Source organism: Drosophila serrata, unplaced genomic scaffold, assembly GCF_035046125.1.
Source record: "Drosophila serrata isolate PLE 108 unplaced genomic scaffold, ASM3504612v1 contig_347, whole genome shotgun sequence".
In the NCBI taxonomy this organism is placed as follows: Eukaryota; Metazoa; Arthropoda; class Insecta; order Diptera; family Drosophilidae; genus Drosophila; species Drosophila serrata.
The window spans coordinates 757,735-773,341 of NW_028257245.1; the positions used below are offsets into that span (position 1 = coordinate 757,735).

Genomic DNA, 15,607 nt, shown 5'->3' on the forward strand with positions numbered 1-15,607 from the left:
TGCAACTCTAAGTACTTTTAAAACCCACAGAGCCATGCTGGTCAGCTATTAACTTTGTTGTTAACTGATGGTTTTCCTGGCTAATTTTCCCAGTTAATGCAATGCTGCTATTTTTTTTTCTTTTTCCACCCATTAGCCACTTAAGAGTATCTACTGGTTGTTTTCCCTCGGCGCTTTTCCACATTGCAGCTTAATGACGGGCGTTCCTGGGTGCTGCTGCTGATTGATTGTCAGTGTGTGTGTGTGGGTGTGTGTGGGCCGCCTTCCTTACCATATTTCCCCGCCCAGTCCTTGGACCGGAGACCACCCGCCCCGCAGTTAAAGAGATTTTCCTTTTTTGTTGCATTTCTCTGCTTTTAAATTTTATTCCATGTTCATTTTCATTTTCATTTCTCAGTGTTGTGTGTGTGTGTTTGTTGTTTTTTGTGTGTTTGTTGGCTGCTGTCCTCCGGTCCGCTTCCCTTTGCCATTCATTTTTATCTGCATTTGTATTTGCATTCTCCTGGCTTTTGTCTTTACTTTATGCTAAATTGGCTATTTTGTTTTGTTGCTTTGTCACTTAAACTTGTAAATTTGCTCGACCTCGAGGCCCCCGCACCTGACCACTGGCCACTGGCCACTGGCCACTACTGGCCACTATTGGCCACTTGGCTTGCTGGCTTAAATGTAACAGTTTGCTTGGCCGTGGTGGCCCGACCCTTGGCAGGGACTCGGAGTTATTGCTTTGCTGGGGCAGTGAACACGGGGTCGCTTAAGAGTTAGTTTTTGATTCTCGGCTTCCTAGGCTTCCTAGGCTTCTCGGCTTCAGTGGCGCTCCCCTTTTGGCCAGCTCCGAGGCCTCGTTTACGGCTAAAAGTGTTTCTTGTGGTTGTTGTTGTTGGTGGTGGTTGCTTACATTTCTCTTGGGCCTATGACTTATATATGTAAACCGTTTCTGCTTATTGTAACACGTATTGTATTTGTATTCGGTATTTGTATTCATTATCGTAATGGTAGGGGTTATTAGTGAGTCCTTTGCCCAACACTTTGCACTACAGATGAACACTCTGTCTCCCGTATCGTAATTACTCATTGGTTTAAAATTAATTTGCCACATTCGGTTTGTGTTGCACTTAGGAGCTAATATTTTCTTTAGTAATATACGTTTGTTGTTTGTTTGCTGGTTGGCTTCTCTTTGTTAGAAATAATACATTGTAAATATTACCAACGCAATGCAATGAATCATAAATACAGTACGCACTTGACCATTCAATTGTCCAGTAATTATTTTGTTAGTTAACATGACGACGTGTTTGTTTGCTGGCCTTGTTCGCACAAATGGCTCGCAAACCTAAGCTGACAATAAACGCAAGGATAAACTCAACTATACAGGGGCCACACACTGGCTCGGATACGCCTGCGGGCATTATCCTCTACATATGTGCATTCGTAAGGATTAATTAATTAATCTCAATTCAAACTTATCATTTTACAATGCTCCGTGATCGCTTTGCCAGAATTCTTGGAACTCGGCAATGTTTTTACTCGCTGTGTGGCTTAAATTGGCGTTAGGTTCTTCTAAGTATTCTTGTTTTTACATTGATCTCTTAGCCTACCGATATATGTATATGTATTTATATTTATTTATACGTATTGCGCATAGGATATAGTGTAAGTGTAGCTTAGATCGACTATGAAATAAATTACAAAAGCTTGGGCTTTGTACAAAAAATCCATTAGCATGCAAACACACACATCTGCTGATCGTTTAACTGAAATATTTTACAATAGCTGTCAATTAATTGTTTAAGTGGCCCTGGACTGTTATATTACATTCATAATGGCTTAATTTTCTCTCTGGAACTGCTACTTATGACACTTTGAATGGTGTTTCCTATTTGGTTTCAAACAACATTTAACACTTTTAATATTATATATACTATATATTCTTCGTTTTCCTCTTTGGGTTGAGCAATTCGCTACTTGAACATTTATGTACAATTATCGCTTATGTGGAGGGTACTCAATTTCTGGTTTTCTGGGGACTTTATAATGATATTTAGTTTGTGTTACAAAAATATCCGTGTGGTAAGGTGAAACGATTTGCTTTTGGTCCGTTCAAACGATTGGAAAACGATAAGAAACTATAATGTGCGGTTAATTTGTATAATTGAACGCAACTCGTTTATATTTAGACTCTTTTGATCATTCGCTTAATTTCATTTCCCAAAATATCTTACAGTTGTTTGCTCGGGGCAAACTTATCAAATGGAAGGAATTTGTTCGTGCCTGGTAAGTATTACTTCGTCTCTCTCGTCTCCGTTTACATTTACAATTTTAAACTATAGGTTTTCCCCTCTTCTCTCGTGCTTTTAGTTCTAAACATTTTCAAAATATTTAACAAAATCAGTCGCTTATATCGATTTCGATCTCGATCTCTCTTCATTATCGAAAAGGAACTTAAAGTATTCGTAATGATCAACTGTTAACAATATATTTCCAAAAGAATTTCAAACTTTTCCTCATGTTTTCTTTTGTTTTTTTGGCATTTACGTTAAGCGCACACACATACACATTGACATACAGCGATAGGGTTACAGTTACACTTTCTACAGTTACTGTTCCTGTTACATTGCATTTACTGTAATAGTTACAGTAACAGTTACTCTTAATGTGAGCATTACATTCACCATTGCAGTAGTTTCAGTAACAGTAACAGTTACCGTTAAAGTTACAGTTAAATCTAAGGGTTATAGTAAAAATATTGGAATAGCTTAGGGACAAAGAGTGGTGTTGCCTTTTTGAAGAAATCTGAAAGAGGCGGTTTTTGAGAGTTCAGATCGGCCTTATCGTGGGGTCTCAGCCTAGGGCAATTTTGATGCTTGGCTAAATCGGTTACAGATACACATACATATAGCTATATAGAGTAGTTAGTTGTGTAGCATAGTCCACGTGGTAATGTCGAGTAATTGGGTAAGTCCATACATATACTTAGCCAAAGGGGTTAGATTACATAGAACATTTGGTGTGGTGTGTTTCGTAGTAGTAAACGCTTCAGACAGGCACTCCCCAAGAAATCATTCACTCCGGCTCCCATTCACAGTCATCTCTCAGTCACACGGATGTCCTAACCGACTTAAAACCTAATGGCGGATGCCGAAACTAAGGGCCAGAGCCACGACCAGGGCCAGAATCAGGGGCCCGCTGCCGGCGGTGCTATTGAACACGGGAAAGTGTATCTGCTCCGGCCGGTTGAGCTCCTCCTCCTCGTCATCGTCGATGGCATTGGACAGCTGTCGATGACGCTTCGTGAAGTTCACATTGAACACGGCCTCGGCCACGCCGCCTGGGGACGAGACGATGAAGTAGAAGGTCCTCGGAACCCTCTCGTGCATGCTGACGTACGTGAGCCGCGCCTCCTTGCAAAAGGGCGTGGGCAGATCCTGGCAAGAGGGAGAAAAACCGATTATAATTCCCGTGGGTGAGGGTTACACTATGGGATCCACTTACCTTCACTGAGTAGGCCAGAACCGTGCTGCCGTACTGATTTCCGGGCGTGAAGACCCGATCCCCATGCAGCCAGCGGGCGGCATGAGCTGGAGGATTGGCACAGAACTCCACGTTCAGATGGAGCGGCGATCCAGGATAGGCAACGGGTGTGGAATTCAGGGCCATGGCTGTGGGAGCACCTGGAAATCAAGCACAAAAATGTAAAATTAATATTATTACTAGGTTCCTTTAGGTTAAATTCTTAAAAAAAATAAGGTAAAAGCTGCTAGGATCGTATGGGAAATAACTTTTACAAGTTATCTTGTTAGATGTTTCAGAATACCGAGAAATTTATCCCATTTTCCAGTAGCTCTTTTCGACTGCAGCAATGAGAAACGAGGTGGATTAGTCCCGCAGAATTGCTATTGGAAACTTTTGTGAATCTGATTCCCTGTGGGCGATGGCATTGCCGCAGCCTTGGCTCGTTAGCCAGCCCCCTGGGAACTTTCTGCACTGAGATTCCCTAAGCAAACTTCTACGTAAGCCCGGCTACGTCGCACTTGGCACATGCTAAGCCAATTCCGGCGCAACTGTACTCCGAGGCCAAGTTTGCTCGCATCAGCTGCAATTAAAGGCAGGGCGCAAAAGTTTAGTGCCACCGTTACCGCTGCCGCCATTGCCATCAGCATTGCCATCGCCACTAATTAAAAGCGTATCACCCGACAAATGTGCCACTTACTGCCACAGCATCCACCCGAACGCCCTTAAGCCCTCAAGGCCGATCTGCACCTCTGCTGGAAAGGCTGGGAAAGCTGGGAAAGCGGTGAGCGTGGTGTGGGAAAAATCAAAATAAATAGAGGACAACATGTCGAGGGGCCAAAAGGAAAAGTTGGCCCAAGAACGCTGAAACTTCATTAAAAAGTTTGCGCCAAAGCGAATTTTGTGGAACTTATGTGGGCCCAATGCCGGGCCAGAGTCGGGGATTATCTCGGTGAGATGCTAAGGCCTGACGATGTTGGCCAACACTGCGACAATCCAATTAGACACATGTGCCAACCCTTTCAGCCTCCCCCTCAACCCCCTGCCACCTCTGCTACTGCTACTGTTGCAGAGCATATTTAATTATCGAGAGAGGCTCGAAATTTTGCAATTTTCCCCATCATTGACCTGAGATAGAGCCCGACCTCAGCGAGAAGGTGTGGAGGCGATGGCCAAATAAACTTGGCCCGCAATGGCGACCCGGGCAAACCAAATACAAAATGGTCGAAAGTGTTAAGTGCAAATGAGTGTTGCACGGGGGGCAGACACAAACAAAAACAAATCGAAGAACCACTCGTTCGACACTCGCAAATTTATAACCAGAGAAACCCCTGGGACCTGGGCGACTAACTGTAAAATCAATTAAAGCAAGTGCGGCAGGGTTGCGACTCCTGCCAAATTATGCGTTCAACGCCATTTTGTCGAGCCCAGGACCTTTCTCTCTCTCTCTCTCTCTGCCTGGGCAAAGCCCGGCGAAAAAGTGTAATTTATTTGACAGCCAAAAATGATTTTTGCATGAGCCCTTTTACCCCTCTTATCCCGTTCCCATTCGCCCAGCTCTCAAAGAGATTTAAATTCTATTTTGATTTGCAGCCAGTGAACCGTGTGCCAGCATTTTACCCCCGGAACCAGAGCCCAGGTGGATGGCTGTCGACGTCGATGCCCCCAAGGTCAGTGCTTTGGTCATTGGTGCGACTTTTAATTTGATTTCCACGCCGTGAACCCGGGGGCACCAAATAGAAATGGGTTTTCAATTGCCCGCAGTCGGAGATGGAGGGCAAGGGAGTGGGAAATCATCCCAAGAAACACTGGAGTATTTCTCCTCCAAATAACTTGGTTGCTCTCAGCCAATCTTCGGAAAAGCCATGCGTGATAAAAACAACAACAATCATCGACAAAGAAAAATAGTCGGGACGACGACTCAATTTGTGGATCGAAAAGCAAGGCAACAGCAAACAATAACAAGACAGAAACAGGGAACTGAAAAGTTGTGTTCCCCCAAGTAATTGCAGCTCTCGCGAATGAATGCGAAAATTCAATTATTTTCGGCCATTATTTTTTCTTTCTTAATTTTTTTCTTGTTTGTCGAGGGCACACTTTCCAACACTGTCTCGTCCCTGTCCCCCAGGTCCTTTTGCATGGAAAACGCATTTTATGCAGCCGCGTAACAACAGCGAAGGGGAGATGGCAGGGAGAAAAAAAAGAAGGACATCAGTTTCGGGGACGTGCAATCAATGGGATGAAGTCAGTTTCGAGTTCCAGGACTCGTCCCTCCTTCCGACCGAAGTGTTGCAAAACGTTTTCCTTTGTTGGTGTTGCTGCTGCTGCTTCTCTGTGGATACTGACTGCCTCACCTCTTTGCAAAGTTTCCGCACAAAAGGCAACTACGAAAAATTAAGTTAACTTTTTCGGGCAACGGGAATTGAGTAATTTTCAGCCGTAAAACTTTATTATTTCGGACGCAGGACTTTGCCTGCCCCAAAACCCAGACCCAGTGCACCCTCCCTCCATTGTTGTTGCAGCAATTGTAGAACATGCAAAGTTGCTGTTATTGTTTAAATATTTATTTTCAGCTGTTGCAGCTGTAAATGCTGGCAGGAAAAGTTGTCTAGTGCCCGAAAGTGGGCAAAAACATGCAAATTTCATTGGGCCGGCGCTGAAAAGAGGAACCGCCAAAGCAACTCCTCAGGCAATGGGCCAAAGCAACATGTAATTACATTAAGCCAGTCGAATTTAGCAACATTTCTGAATGGTTTTAAGCGCACAAAGCCAAATGCTCTAGTCTTGTTTAGACAAATAGAGTCCTTTGCGACAAGGAATAAAATAACAGACAAAATACTAATGGGCGGAATAAGGTTCACGGTTTATTTTCGGTTAGTCATCTCATAGAAACTGATGAGGCAAGACTTTATTATATAAAAAAATACCCATTTAAAACTCAACTCATGGTACTGATAACTTATAAACGACCTCTCCTGCAATTTTAATGAACCCCCTGAAAGTGCCAAAATGCCAATGAAATGCCAGAGTTCTTTAGATTAGTGCCAGCCATTACAGGTGAGCGGCGGTCGAAACATGCCCAGGGGGCTCTAAGACTCCGGCTGAGATTCCGATTCCGGCGGAGAGTCCGGCTAAATGTTATTAAGTATGCAGGGCTCCGGCGGAAGGACGAGGGCGGAAAACGCTAAGATAACAGGCAATCCGACAGGCAGCAAGTGAAAATAACAATCATAATATTCAATTATGCAATGGTAGCCCGAGGAGCAGCACGACCGGGCAGCCAGAGCCAGAGCCAGAGTCATGCTTGTTCCATGTTGTGCCCCTGAATAATTAATAAACGTTGTGTGCACTTAATGCAAAAAGCTGCAAATAAAATTAGCCACCGCCGAGACAAAAAAGCTGCCGCCGGCTCGTTGTATGCTGAAATCATTGCCGGCTCGATTCGTTTGGAAAAACAAAGCGAACTGGACCGGAGCGAGGCTCAAATTGAAATTACGTGCCCGGGCTGAGCAATCAAAGAGGGATTAGCGGCTGTTTTTGCTTTTAGTTTGCCATTTGTCACCTGCCAATTCTGGGACCTGGCCAGTGCCCACCTTTTCGGCGCTTTTAATTGAATTTATTGTCGCCGAGGTGGTCGCTGAATTATTGATTGCCCCGCTGACAAGCTAACCCGGCCGAGGATGCCACTCTGAAGCAGGTCCAAGAGAGCCTTTCAGGCTTTTCAGCATTTATCTTAAGTTTGGCAACTTTTAGGGCCAGCAAGTCTAAGCTGCTCAAAAATTAATGAGGGGGCGTTGCCAATGGCGTTGGCGATGGTATTTAGCCGAAAGGTTGTGAAAACTTTGCCAAGTCATCTGGTGTGTTGTGGTTGGCCGTGGGTTTTGTCAGTCGAAACACGCGTTTTCCTGCGGCTTAGAGAATTTTCAATGGAATTTACTTGGTAATACACTCGAAATAATAATTGTAGAGTGATAAATATGCGTATGGTTATTAAGATATTTCTTGTAACTTATTAGTAAAGCAAAAGGTAGAATATTTAGTAGAAAATTCTCAAGTTAAGCAAGACAAAACCAAATGCTTATTATATTCAGACAGTTAAGACATTACATAATACGGTTTTCCAGCTGGACAAGTTGCTGGCTTATGTCCAGTGGCAGGTTGGGGTAGCAGGCCCCCATGTAGGTGAGAGCCTTAGCCCAGTTCCGCAAGTGCCGCAAAACGCCAACTCTGTCGGGGTACTCCGCTTGGTTAGCATCGGCCGCCCTTAGGTCCAAGTATTCGGCATACGCAATCTCCATGGCGGCGAGCAAAACGCTGGGCAGGACCTCCTTGATCTCCGGACCCATGATCTCGAGACTTGATATGCAATTTTTCACTTCCCTGCTGTGGAAAGGTATTACCGAATTGGATTTCAAAATAGCCGATGCCGAACGCATTTCTCCCGCGTGATAGTAATCGAAAAACTGCATCAGCGCTGATAGCATCATGTAAGTGGTAATCAAGTCTTCGTCTAAGGACAGAGTCAGGTCCACAAGCTCAGAGTCCAAGCGCTTTACGGCTCTGGCCAGCCGCTCCCGCAGGGTTCCGGCACGCGGTATCTGGTGGACCACCTGGATGAGCAGGGAATTTACCAGGCGCATCGCCTGTTCCACCTGTCCGGCAATAAAATAGAGCTTGATGGCCGCCTCGTAGTTGGTGCGCCTGGAGAGTTCATCGCCCATTATGGCGGCCAGCGAGTACTTGTCGCAGTCTTTGAAGTTGTCCAGCACGCCGCCCCTTAACTGATAGGAATTGACCGTATCCCCGACCCCGAAGATCAGCTGCAGCATCTGGTCGTCGCCCATCTCAGCAATCAGGTCGCAGAGGCAAACAACCATGGCATTGTTTCCGTTCTTGTCCTTGAAGTGGCGCAGCTGGTAGTAGTAGTGCAGGGCCTCGGCGGTATCCGACTGTTCGAAGGATTTGGTGTACATGGTGATCAGACGCACCAGATTGAGACGCTTCATCGGCGGTGGGTCAGAAGGTTCGCTACTAAGCAGTGGCTGCTGAGTGCAGCTGGGAGTTCCCAGCAGACCCATTTCGTTTAGGGCAATGGCCATGTGGACGGCGTGTGGTCGGTTGGACAGAGTTCGGGCCAAGAACTCGATGGCGGCCTCAAATTGGCCGGTGAGAACCAGAACATCGAAGTACTGCGATACCTCAGGGTTGTCGTTTAAATGGTTATCACCGTATTTCTGTAAAATTCGCGACTGGAGGCCGCCGTAGGTCTTCGAATCTGTGTCCTGCCTCTGCAGAATTGACAGGTTCATCCATAGGAAGTCCTCGGGCTTGACAAAGAATTCCGAGTGCCCTTCATCCGGATCGCAGGCCAGCATGATCGCGTATACAGCCCTCTTGTACGGATCGATGCAGTTGTGCTCGAGCTTCAGTTTCCGCTTGAGTCCCGAATCCTCCAACCGCTGCGATGACATCAGATTAAGGAGGTCAGGGCAAGTGCCCGATGTCTTGAGGAAAAGCACAGCCGCAGAGAGGTCTCCACAACGCAGACTGTGGTATACCAGTGGCCAAAACGGCCTGCCATTCACATATTGCAGCGCCAAATGGTTTTGATGCCGGAAGCTGATACTCACATAAAAGAGCACCATGGTGTGGACGTTGGGCATGCCGCTGCGCTTCCTCACCCCCAGATTCGACTTGTTAAACGCATTAATTCGTTTTTTGTACCGATTATTCAGAAAAGTTATGGCGTGCTCAATGATGTGTGGAGTTTTTTGGCGACTGTCTATGGGATCGGTGTTGCGCGACAGGGGCATCACCATGATCATGTGCCTCAGCACAGTCCACATCTCGCTGGCCACCGGATCATCGAAGGCCAGGTCAGCAAAGCGTTTCATCAAGTTTGTCGACTCGATGGGAGATATAGTGTAGGAGCAAATCTCCTTGGCATAGAGATTCTCTAGGGTGTTCAGGCCAGAGATTTGAGCGGGTGCGTTGGGCAGTTTTGTTGGCACCCGGTGGCATTGCACTTCGGGAAATTCCAGTTCGTTAGGATCCACATTTGCGTTTAGCAGCGCTTCCTTCTCCATGCCCCAGTCTGTGTAAACGCAGTGCCACTTTTGGCGCTCCACGGTTGTAAATACGTCCTGTTTGGCCTCTTCGTTGCCGTTCGAGATGGCAGCTTCTCTTTCATAGTTGAGGAATCCTTTAATATCGGTGATTGCCACAGAATGGTCTGCCTCGAAGGAATTGGACTCACTGAACTGATCTAGCTTCTTCTGCAACTTGGGCAGGTCCACGCTCTTGGAACCAGCAGGATCGTTAATGTCCGATTCGGTGACATGTGTGTGAAGCTCCTGCTTCAAGCTGCGGTCCACGTATGGAAGATCCGTGACTTCCCTGGTCTCCATAACCAGGCGTTCTGCCTGGATTACAAGATCCTCCAGATTCATGTCGACAGGAAACAGAAATAACTGATTGAGGTTAAAAAAATAACCTCAATTGAGGTTAAAACGAATGGGAAATTAAAAGTTCCCAGTGTGGCCAGCTTGCGCAAGCGTAGAGAGCTTTTCTGTATTTATAATTGAAGGAAACGAATGTTTTCCAACACTGACACTACCAGGAAATTGTGATCAACGTGCTTTATATTAAATCAAAATAGCAAATTAAAGCATATTAGCATACTGTTTGTAGTTTTGTTTAATAGAATATACTTTTTGAAATCTACATAAATTAACACATTTTCTGTATGTCCTATTAAATAGTATTATCTTGAGGAAGCATTTGGGTATTTTGGAACGGGCACACTTTGTGAGGCAAAACCAAAGAAATTAAATTTTCAAATTAATGATGTGATTCTTAAACTTGAAATGGGGAATCACTTTTTTTCGGAACGTGTAAACATAAGCGATGATGCCAGTTTGAGGACACTGATACTTTACTTTTCCTAATTGAAATCCCTTCAAGTATGTCGACTTCAAAGTCAATTGCTTGGGGACAAATGCACTGCTCCACAAATCTGAAAGAGCAGAACTGGACCAAACAAACTTTGACGCTGTGCGGTGACCTTTAAGTGGCGAAAGGGACAGAGATTGATATACGCTGAAGCTGGAGCTGGAGGTGGAGGTGGGGTGCACCAGCTCCGGTTATATCAGCAGGGTTATCTTAATAAGAACACGCCAGCTTACTAGCTCTGGCTTCCATCTATTTTGAGGACATCCGTGCAGTATGTGTGCGCTCGCTCGTCCGAGTGTGTAAATATCTCTAACCCAAATCTTGGAAATTTACAAAGCGCGCTGCCATAGCTGCTTCTATTGCTCCGCCAGCCCGCCCACCGTTCTTTGCCTCCTTTTCGGCGTTGTCAACACAAATTAAGCTGGCATGTAAGGGCTGAATGCACAGTCCCAGGACCTCGTCTCCTCCGCCGTAGTTTGCGTATTTAAATATGCTCTTTCACTTTCAATATCAAATGAGTGGCTGGTTGGCAACTTTTGGCTGGCAGCAAGATTGCAACTTGCAGATACGTAGATACTTCGGCAAAGTTCGCCGTGTGTGTCGGTGTGCTGTGTCTGTGTCTGTGTGTGCGGATAGGACTAAAGTTTGGATGAACAGCTCTCCGTATGAAACAGCAACCCAATTTGGAGACCCTGCGTCGCCTCCGCCCCTACAGCCATTGCAAATTGCACAAGTTGCCAAAAATCGCTTCACATGTGCCACTTAAAGTTTTCGGTTTTAGCCCGTCCTGCAGCCAGCAGGCAGCACAGCCTGCAGAATGCCAAACTTGCAAGTTGGCAGGACTCCCCTATGGCAGCTAGCTATGTTTCTCGGCCCAGGCTACCTGCCACTTGTAAATTTAATAAAATTTTGCATTTTTTGTTTATTTGCGCCCTGCCGTGAAAGTGAGATGTTGGAAAACTTTTAAGTGATGTTGGTAAACACACAAAATTACGGTTAAACAAGAAGAAAGTGAAGTTGGTTGGGGAGAAAGCCAAAGTTTGATGGAATCGAACGAACGTTCATTTTGTGTGTGTTGCCAAAGAGGCAAAGCGCTCCTCAAACGATGGCAACATTGGGTGGCTTCATGACTCTTGGCATCGATTTTAAGAGTACTTTTAGGTAGGTTAATTAAGCAACTGATGGGGAAATGTACAGGGAACCCTGATTTAAAAAAATAATAGTTCTGTTACCTATGGCTTTAAATTCCCGCTGGGAAATAGAAAAGCGTTTTGATGAAATCGAATGACTCTTTCGTGTTGCCAATCAATTGTAACCACAAAAGAGCTAGCACCGGGCTAAAGGGTTAATGGACCCAGGACCCATACAAACGTCCCTCGGAAACGGACGGCACCTGGCGCCAGGACCAGGACCAGGACCCGGGCAGGATCCCTTGGTAGGCGCCTGGTAAAATTCAGTGTCCGACGGCGACCGGTGGCAATGTTTGCGGTTATGGAAATGCAAAACCCCAATCCCCCAATCCCCTCCTGCGTTTTTGGACACCCATGTGGGTGCGACTCTATGTGTGTGGCAGGCCTATGCTTTATGGTCTGACATTTGACATTTTTATTAGCTTTGTGGCGACGGCGTTTAATTACTTTGCACGCTGCGAACAATGTCCGGCCCGGCCGTTTTTATATGCACTTCCTGACCCAGCGAAATGCAATTAAAATATGCATTTGAGTTATGCCAGGCCTTTGCAAAAAAATAAAGGATTCCCGAACATGCGTGGACAGCTCATTACCATTTAAAACGTAATTTCGCCCGGCTGTAACGAGGCATTAAAATCCAACTAGCCCCGCGTCTGCTTGTCTGCTTAACCCATTAAGATCATTGCCTTGTCCCGGGAAATTAAAATAGCCAGCACTCGAGGCCAGCATGCAGCGTGGTTGACATGCTCGTTGCCATCAGGAGAGACTCTTGGCCTCTCCAGCCTTTCAACAGCCGCTTATTAGTTCGGTGCAAGACCAGCAAATGTGGCTGCCGCTGGGCACAATTGGTGGCCGTGGGTCGCGAAGGGGTTGCCTCCTGCCACTTGGCTAACGCCTCTCCTGCTGGCACCACTTGATGTCTTGTGGCGCGGAATTTGCATGCTCGAGCACGGAAATCAGCTGCATTTTGCTAATATTTGTAAGGGGCTCTAGGGTAGTGAGAGGGTATATTTGTTATGTATACATTTCTATATAAATAGGCTAATATCTATACCAACAAATGGCAAATAACATAGCAGCATTTAATGATTTCTTCCTCAAAAATATGCAAGGATAATTTTCCAACTTGTCTGGGTATTCCTTGGTCGTAACACCTTTAGTTTTCCCACTTCTTTTTCCAACTGAAGTGCGAGCTGGTCAAGTGGCGGGAATTAGTTTTGATTTTTCCAGTGAGGCCACACACAGGGCTGTCGGCTTGTTTTACTGCTCGCATCCGGCGGGGTCACAAGGGGGTCACGAGTGGGATTGGGCGGGGGGAGGCCGAAGGACCGCTGGCGACATTGCGACGTCTGGTGGCGTCTATTTGCACAACTTTTTCAGCTCATTTCCGCTGCAGCTGCAGACAGGCGACGAGGGCCCAAAAGCGCCCCCAAAAACACCCACAAAAGTCAGCATACTCCATCCTGGCTGCGCTGTCTAGCCCGGTCTCGTTCTGGCCCAGTCAGGGAAATGGCCAAAAATGATTTCTGCAACTGTCTGAAAAGTTTTACATGCTGCCTTGGTGGCCATTTTTTAGCTTCACGGGGTGTTTCTGATGACAAGTTTTTGACTTCATATTTTAACTAACGACTCCAGACAGAGAGACTGACGGATGGAGAGACGACAAGAGGGGAGGACGCTGGGCAGCACATATGGAGAATTATAATTTAGTCAACATTTTCTATTTTTCTTTTTTTTTTTTTGGGCTCCTTCGTACTACAGAGAATGTTAGTGTGTGTTTTGCTGGGAAATTGAAGCGTAAAAATTAATGCTTGAGTGCATTCTGTGCAAAAGACAACACACACCGACAAATAGAGGAAGAAGGGATGACACGAAACTGTTGACAACGCTGCAAGGACCAGCCAGGATACGGATAGTAATGAGTGGGTAAAGTTTTGGCATTGCATTCGACCAAATGTTTTTCTTTGAGTCTCTCAATCTATCTTGCAGAGAAATTACTTTGGCAAATGCACATCCTTTTTGAGCTTGTAATTAGGCAGGGGTTCCTGCGAATATTTGCCAACAAATCAATTGGAAACCGAAGCGAGTGCAGAACTGGAATCAAATTATTATTCTCACATTCCAAATTCATACTTCAAAGTATTTTCAGGCCCGTCTCAGTCTGTCTATCCCCCATGTCGGTGGTTAAACTATTTACCAATCTACCAGAGAGTCCCCTGGGCTTTCGTTTTTTTGGAAAATGCCATAAAGGCAGACTTTGAAGTCTCGACAGTGGGTTTAATTTTCATTTCAATGTGAGGGGAACAACCCTCGAAAAGTCCGTTTCGAAAACGTTTATCTAGGGCTCAAGATCGCATTCGGGCGGAGTTGCGAGGCATTTAACATGCAATTTGGCGCAGCTGCTGCGAAAATTCCTTGCCGAATTTAAAGCCTTGTCGCAGGGCGCAATAAATTGCCATTTAAATGAGGCACAAACGAAAAGCATGCGGAGGAGGAGGCCGCAGCAAAAAATTCTTACGCATTTCTTATGAAATGAAATCCTCAAAAAAAAAAAAGAGAGAAAAGAAAAGCAACTCAGTACTGCGACCTAATGAGTAGAAACAAAGCAATATTTGCTGGCAAACGCGCCAAATTCCAAAAGCAAATTTGCCAAGATGAAAAATTACGCATGGAAAATGAAAAAATGCGAAAATATTTCCTTCTCCATACGTTGATCAAAAGCTCGGCGGCGGCGAACATGCATATTACAAATTAGCATGCATAAAACAGGGCCAAGAACGGAGTGGCCAGGGGTGGAAAACTCGCCGGGAAGGTGGGTGGAAAAGCGGAGGCTGGGAAATTCGAGTGTGCCAGCGCATAAAGCAATATTTATGTTCGCGTATCGCTCGAGGGGCGTTGCGTTGGAGTCGGGGGAGCTACGTTTCTCGTTCTAAATTAAGCGTGGAATATGCGTGGAGAAGCTTTTATTAAAACAGGCCGAACAACAGGACTCGGGCTCTTATTATACTTCACAGAGAGTCGCAGGCTCTCAGGGTCTCTGGTTTCTGGTTTCTGGTTCATGGTTCCCAGTTCCCAGCTCCTTGGTCCTTGGATTGTAATGAAAATTCCGCAAATAATCATTAGGCAGAAGCTTGGCATTGCCAAAAGGGGGACTTTTGGCAATAAGGAGTATAGAGAGGTGCCAAGTGGTGCAAGGAATCTCGAGACAATCTGTCAGCAAGTGGTCCTGAATAATATTTATTAAATAAGGCAGAATTAATCAATAATTTTAGCTGGACTTGCAAGTTGTTTGCTTAAGTTTCCCACTTAAAAATCATTTTATATTTAATTTCCAAAGCGTCCAGTGCCTGGTAATCTTCATTAAAATGCAATTTGAAGCCACAAAACAACAAAAAATGCGAAATAGCAGCTACTTGGGGCAACTTTTCGCTGCATTTGTTTAAATTACATAAAATTGCAATGCATGGCAGGAACAAAAAGCGTTGGCAAGAAGGCAAAGTCTACTACTACTGGGCTACTTTTGCCAACTCCCAGTTAACATATGCAGAGCTTGACACGCCCCTACGCCCACCAAACACACACCAGGATACTAGTACACCCGCACACACACACTGTCAACAAGAAAACGCCCACATAAAGTTAACGACAGCGAACGGGGGCAGAAAGAAACCGAACCGAAAAAAATACAACAAAATAGGAGAGAGGGAGAAAAAAAAACCGAAGAGTGGCGAAATTGTGAGAGAAAATTGTTATTTAATTTGTGTGAGTGCTGAACATTTTTGCAGCTGCTGTTGCTCAAGTTCCTGCTGCAAAACTTTTTGCCCAGCACACGCACTAAACTTTAACACAAGCATAAATTTTGGGCGCACACACACACACCCATACGCGCACTCAGGATACCCGGGATCCTTGTAAGTAAGTGCACTTTGCATTGGGGCCGCCGCGAATCCTTTTGGCTT

At 45.4% G+C, this 15,607-nt stretch overlaps 1 protein-coding gene across 3 annotated transcripts in view; it reads right to left on the minus strand.

The window, feature by feature from the left end:
• Positions 1–333: 333 nt before the first annotated feature.
• tei (irregular chiasm C-roughest protein teiresias) overlaps positions 334–15,607 on the minus strand; it is a 135,786-nt gene continuing 120,512 nt past the window's right edge. For 2 of the 3 annotated variants that reach the window (XM_086838266.1, XM_020959865.2), the window contains 2 exons: positions 3,490–3,668; positions 334–3,422 (listed from right to left, as the gene is read on the minus strand). In XM_086838266.1, the coding sequence (XP_086694392.1) occupies positions 3,123–3,422; positions 3,490–3,668 (479 nt within the window). In that variant the 3' untranslated portion in view covers positions 334–3,122. The remainder of the gene's footprint in view (positions 3,423–3,489; positions 3,669–15,607) is intronic. The other variant, XM_086838267.1, reaches the window with a different exon arrangement.